Source organism: Pinus tabuliformis, chromosome 5_1 (assembly GCF_031772625.1).
Source record: "Pinus tabuliformis cultivar Carrire ecotype Pingquan chromosome 5_1, CPIR1, whole genome shotgun sequence".
In the NCBI taxonomy this organism is placed as follows: domain Eukaryota; kingdom Viridiplantae; phylum Streptophyta; class Pinopsida; order Pinales; family Pinaceae; genus Pinus; species Pinus tabuliformis.
In genome coordinates, this window is record NC_142305.1 from 255,434,277 (window position 1) to 255,441,028 (window position 6,752).

The 6,752-nt window shown below is 34.4% G+C and overlaps 1 protein-coding gene across 1 annotated transcript; it reads left to right on the top strand.

Annotated features, from left to right (window-relative positions):
- The first annotated feature begins 1,269 nt into the window (after positions 1-1,269).
- LOC149164368 (WUSCHEL-related homeobox 4-like) lies at positions 1,270-2,660 on the top strand. Its single transcript, XM_089430912.1, has 3 exons — positions 1,270-1,537; positions 1,718-1,761; positions 2,412-2,660. The coding sequence occupies exons 1-3, from the start codon at positions 1,270-1,272 to the stop codon at positions 2,658-2,660; spliced, it is 561 nt and encodes a 186-aa protein (XP_089287038.1).
- The last annotated feature ends 4,092 nt before the right edge of the window (positions 2,661-6,752 follow it).

Sequence of the window (6,752 nt, forward strand, 5' to 3'; positions counted from 1 at the left end):
AATATACTCTAGGTATGAATTTTAATAATGTAATATTAAAAACAAATATAAATAATAAAAAATAATAAAAATAAATTTTAGAATAAAATCTATTAATTCTTTTATTATTAAATATCATATCAAAAGCCATCTAAAAATGTCCACACATAACTAAATGTGGCATGATAAAAAAATCCACTCATAAAAATAGACTTTAGAATAAAATCTATCATTCAAAAATTTATTAATTCCTCGATTATTAAATACTATGTCAAATTCCATCTAAAAATGTCCACACATAAATAATGGCATAAGGAAAATCCAATATCAAATTCTACCTAAAAATTGTACGGAGATAATTAATGGCATAATAAAAAATCCACATATAGGCATAGACTTCAGAAGAAGGTCTATCATTCAGAAATGTATTGATCCCTTTATTATTTATCGAAGTTTATATCAAAAGCCCATCTAAGAATGTCCATAATGTGTTTAATGTTTGCAGGAAGGCCATTAAAGGGATGAAATAAATTTCGATTTCAGATTCCCTTGAATGGTATTCAAATTTCGGAGTAAGACCGGTTGATAAATGCATACAAAACAATTCAAGGTCTTAATTCTACACCTGTAACCTCTGCCACTTTTCCAAGATTCAGAGAATGGAATAAATTTCGATTTCGATTCGCTTGAAGAGCATTCCAATTTTCGAGTAAGACGGGTCAACAACCTTAGGTCTCAGTTCTATACCCGTAATATCTGCCACTTTTCTGAGATTCAGGGGATGAAATTAATTCCCGATTTCGATTCTCTTAAACACCAATTACGATTTACGAGTAAGACCAGTTGATAAATGCATCCACGCCTCTGTGGTGATTCTTTCAAACTGGTACAGATTCAAATAACTGATGGTGTGGCTCACTGATCCATTAAAATAATGTGACTCACCCCCCTACGCCGCCTCTTCCCCCTCTGCTCTTGCACTTTCCCTCGTGCGTATATTTGGCCAGCCTGCCTTTGTCCCATTCCAAGTCAAAGATCACTGGTTAACACCCATGCCCATCGCCATTAAAAGCTAAAACCTGCATGTTACTTCTTGGTTGTCATCTTACTACTTTTGGTTTTAGGGTTTCTGCAATCTCACCTGCATGTTACTTCTTGGTTGTATCTTGCTATTTTTGGTTTCAGGGTTTAGGGTTTGGTGCAATCTGAACCTTTCCCTTTTGTTCTCTTTATTAGTCGACACCCACAGGCAGCGCAGGCACAGCCTTCTTCTCAAGAAAGTACTGAGCAATGGCCGAGGGTCAATCCACCATGAGCACCAGGTGGAATCCAACGAAAGAACAAATAGACTTCCTGGAGGCCATGTACAGTCAAGGGATCCGCACTCCCAGTGCCGATCAAATAGAGGAAATCGCCAGTCGACTGCGAATGTATGGAAATATTGAAGGGAAGAATGTGTTTTACTGGTTTCAAAACCATAAAGCTCGCGAGAGGCAGAGGCAGAGACAAGAGAGAGCAGCGTTCGTCAATCAGTTTCATCAACCACCTGGCTTCGCAGGTACATCTCACACACATAGTAAGAAGCTCTGGGATACTTGTTTTTTTATTCCCGGAATCTGCAAGACATAAAAATGTTCCTACAACTGTAATTGTTTGCTACTCTTTTCAGATTTATTAGTTTATCAATGCAATGCATTTGTATGTACTTCTTATAACATTAGCTAATTTTGTTCAGCAGAATTTCTTCCTCCAGAGCAGCGATCCGCAACGACCCTTTCAAAGGTGATGAACTAATACAACTTTTTGGTTTTTCCAAAATTGTGTAATGCTTATTGTTCTTTGGTGTTTTTGGGTGGGTTTATTTATCAGTATACTGAATATCAGTTGAATTTAACTAGATTATAGATTTCAAAAATATTTGGGAATTTTATAAATAGATTGTAGATTTAAGAATATTTTTGAATTTGATAAACAAATTACAGATTTCAGTAATATTTGGATGTAATAGAGAAGAGCTGAACAATGGTTTGACTTAACTTCTATCCATCCCATTCCAAAATATTTCCTGTATCTGCAATCTAGATAAAAATGCATGCGGCTTATATCAATGTGTTTAGAAATAACATTCTATATGAATTTTCAAAGAGCAATGACAGTGGTAACTTTGAACATAATTTTTAAATTTGTGAAATATTTTTTTACTCTAAAATGATTTTTAAATTTGTGAAATATTTCTTTAATCTGCAATCTAGATAAAAATGACCTTGAATATTAATGAGTTTAGAGAGAACATTTTCACCCAGCAAGTGGAGTTGTTACTTTCAACACAATTTTTAAATTTGTGAATTGGTGAAGTATCAATATTAAAGGCTAACTTGCTGATATGATTAGATATTTAAAGATCCATAATGTTTGTGGGTTCTCATGGACAGGCTGGTTCTTCAATGGCACCCAGGGAGGAGAAAACTTACAACTTCCAGCATTCACATGACAGTTTAAATGAACCTCAGACGCTGGAGCTATTCCCATTGCATCCCTCCGGCATCGCTGAATACAGATCTGAACCAGTAGGATTGCAAAGCTCGATGAACAAGAATATTGATGAACAAAACGACCCAAGATCAGGCGGGGGACATTTTCATCAATTTTTCCATTTTATCCCTCAGCATCCTGGCAAGTAGTGCAAGCTACCAATGGCTCTGTAATTCTGGCTCTGTAATTCTGCAGCATTGTTGGGGACATGAATAACAATATGAAGGGTTTTTTTTTTTTTTTCTCTCTCTGAGAAATCTGCATGGATATGGCTTGGGTCAAAGCAACTGCAGACTTTGGCCTCTTTTTCATCTTGAAATCATCGTTGTTGGGGACAGGAATAACAGTATGAAGATATCTTTTTTTTCTGTGTCATAAATCTCCATTGATATGCTACTTTGTCTCGTTATTCTGTCTGTGTAGTGGTCAAAACAACTGCAGACTTTGGCCTCTTTCTCTTCTTGAAATTTGTGGAATTTTAATCTGTAGGAATGGTTCCTTCGTTGTTGATGCCTATGGTCCAAGGTATTCCTCGGGACTGTATTCCATTTTTAAGAAGGCGCCACGCGTTTGCAGAATTTGGGTGGATTCAACTGTTGGGATTTCAACGCCAACTTTCATGTGTAAGTATAGTGTCGTGTAGAATGGAGTGTATTTAGCAGCGCGTGAAATTAAGTTTACAAATCACGATGAGGTCATATATTTCTTCTTCCAATATTTTTCACAAGCATATATATATATACCAATATTTTTCACAAGCATATATATATATACCAATATTTTTCACAAGCAAATATATATATAAAATTGCCAATGATCTTTGAGAAATTATTTTATTTTTCACATTTATCTTATGATAATGATTTATCTCATGATAATTTTAAACATTATATTGTATAAAGTAAGTTGGGGTTTGAATTTTATAAACTTTAAGAGATATTTTTGGTTTAATTTTTAATTATTAATATAATATTAATAATAAATTAATTATAAAATTATTTTTTTAGATTATCATAGAAGTTTTTAGAATCAGTTCATGAACAAATTAATTACTAATTATTTTATTTTTTCTTAATACCTCATTGTTATTGTATGATAACAATAAGTGTGTAACTGTTATGATTAGATATATTTACTTTACTTCTTAGTATGCTTGTCTTTTTAATATATATATACATTTTATGGCACAAGTGTATATATAAATTTATATAAAACTATTGTTTAATAATTTTTTTTATTTAATTAAAAAGATTTAATATAGATAAAAAAAATATATTATATTTTATAAATAAAATTTTTTTCCAAGGAAAAAAACCGGTAACCTTTTATTAAAAAGATAATGAAAAGTTACACTAGCAGATGCATTTAAGCATTCCGTAACCTATCACAAGGGCTCGAGTGCTTCCGCACCCCACCCAACATTAGAGGACTAACGTGCACAAAGAATAAGAATAGAAGGAGGGAGGAGTGAAAAGAGTCAAAAAACTGAATTTCGGTAATGAGTTTGACTCACGCTTCAAGTTTTTCTCCCCTTTTTCTTTTCGACCTTGCGCCACGCTCATGGAGTGGGCTCGATCGAAGCTATGATTAATTTTGTTTCTGTATTCTGTGGGCCAGTTTCTTTGTTTGAATCTGAAGTATCTGAGTGGTGATGCCTCCCGTGCTCAGATCCATGTTTGACTTCTCGATGGAATTTCCTTCTGATTCTCCATTTCTTCAGATGCCTCGTTCTTTTCTACGGTTTCTTTCTTCCTCTGCTGCTTCTGATTCTTCATCCTGTGAGTCTGAGTGTGAAAAAGTCCATCCTTTTTTCTGCTTCCCTTTCTGCTTCTTTTTATTCTTAACTTCTGGACATGAGCTTTGTAGGTGTCCTGTTTGCCTACAGAGCCTACATCTGAAGGCGGTGTTTTCATAGTCTAGTACTTGTAACCAGTTCTGTTTTTTGTAGATCAACCTTATATTGTCCGACAGCCCTTTACTTAAATCAACTTCCACACAGATACGAGAAAAAGTGTAGATCCTTTCATCGATCCTTTCTAGATCTGATTTGATATATTTCCCTATGCTGTTCCCAATGCCTTCCAACACTCTTTCATTCCAAAAGTGCAATGGAAGATTGTATAATCTGACCCATACTGGTATTTTGGTTATAGTCATTTTATTTGGATCAAAATCTGGGAACCATGGGGTCATAAACAGCCCCGCTGTTCCCCAGAACCATGGCCCAACATTTATGACTATATCTCTGACTTCCTTGGATGTAAATCTTACTATGAAGAAACCCTTCGAACAGAGATGGATATCACACTCCATGGTCCAGCTGGTGAAGATCCAGTGGAATAAATCCATGGGTTTTGGCCAGAAACTGTTGAAACGGCAAATTAATGCTTGTGTTTCATAGGAATTAACGAAGTCATCAATCCCTGACGAATCTAAGTTTAAAGCTGGAGTTTGCTCTGACTGATCTACTATGTATTTTATAAATAAAATTATACAACAAAAACATCTATAATAATAATAAATCTTCTCATGTATTATTTTAAATAAAAATTAGTATAAAAAATATAGTAAATATAGTTAACAATAGTTGAGTTGCAAATTTTTGTGAGTTTATCATCAATGCTTTAGGGCATTATTAAAGTGGCATAGCTTATGTCTTATCAACCCATTACACTTAACCAAGTTAATAGGAAACCAAATTTATTTGTTCATTCATAAACTTTATATTTATGCTTTTGATTTTTGTTTTCCAATCACCCTAAGTTGCCACCTTCCAAATTTAACACTTATTTCCAATACAAAAATTCAAGTAGGACAAGAAAATAAGATATAAATTTTAGTGTTGTATGAGGTGTTCGAAGGAGAGCATTGATAGGTTGCAAATGTGAGAGGGGGCATTATCTTGTTTCTAACCATGTGTTAAATAGACAACAACCCATTTTATGTGAATCTAGAGGGAGTTTTTTATTATTCACACATGGCTCACTAGGGAACGAGGATTTTGTCTGTGGAGAATTCCAATTCCTTGAATAATGCAATCGATACCAACACTAATGTTGGAAATTAGCAAAATGAATGCAAGGAACATGCAACTCATCATGTGGACTCAACTCCCTTGCGATAAGATGGTAATATCCCCAACCCATCCATCAATCATCATGCACGATTATGATATCATTGTTTCTAGTCCAAAGCTCCCTTTGGTCCTTCCTGATTACTATTTACCAATGCTTTGGTTATTATGGTTCCTTTCTCCTCGTGTTAGGGAAAAGCCCTTATCCCCTAAACTAACGTGGAGACTACCATTGCCACCACTATCAGATTCGTTGTCATCGCCTTTCAATAATCATTTTTTTGACCATCGAGAAGAAGATTAAATCTCTCGACAAAGATGTCAAAGTGGGGTGTGCTTACCGAGAGGACGCAGATGTTGATTTTTAATAAAGGATTTTGGGCCAAATCTAGGCACCATCCACATGAGAGATATTAAGAGTCTTGAACTCTATTGGCACATAAAAGTGTTTATTGCTCATTCTTTCGTTGCTTAGGAGTCGAATTGTCGTGAGTTCAAGTAGTGACTAGAGACTTTGGAAAAGCAAAGTTGACTTCTAGTTACTCTCTACTCATGGTTGCAAGGAACATGGAAGATTACTCATTTTGGAATCGATAAGATAATCGGAAGAAAATTCTATAGTAATATCCTTTAGTTGGGATGTAAAAGAGAACCACTCTTGCCCCTAACTTTATGTTCTTTGCTACGGGTTTCATCTCTTCTGAGTTTTAGGTTTATCTTCAATTTAAATTGTATTAACAATTCTCTTATTCAAGCGAGGTTGGTTTCCTATAAGGTAGACCAACTCACTTTTCTCTCAATTTTTCAATTGGTTTTCTATTGTTTTAGTGCTTAGTATGGCCTAGTTTCCTAATAGGTAGGGCAATATGTTTTCTTCTTTTCTTTTAGTGAACCTAATGAAAAGGGACGTATCTTGAGCACATCTCTTAACATTTATAGACTGGTCTAGTTTCCTTTATACACCAACCTTTTAGCCTCTATGTTTTTCTATAATTATGTATTTTATGATTCAAATGCAATAGAGTAGATTAGCTTACAGAAAATAAAAAAAGAAATAGTACTAGAAAATAAGAAGAAAAATGGGATGAAATGGCTCATTAAATGCATTCCATTTATAATGGAGGATTTATGGTCATCTAGCATATGCCTACATAATCATCATATGGTC

Coding starts and splice junctions, on each gene's coding strand:
- LOC149164368 (XM_089430912.1), top strand. CDS start 1,270: ATGGCCGAGGGTCAATCCACCATGAGCACCAGGTGGAATCCAACGAAA. Junction 1,538..1,717: donor TCAACCACCTGGCTTCGCAG/GTACATCTCACA, acceptor TTTGTTCAGCAG/AATTTCTTCCTCCAGAGCAG. Junction 1,762..2,411: donor CCGCAACGACCCTTTCAAAG/GTGATGAACTAA, acceptor TCTCATGGACAG/GCTGGTTCTTCAATGGCACC.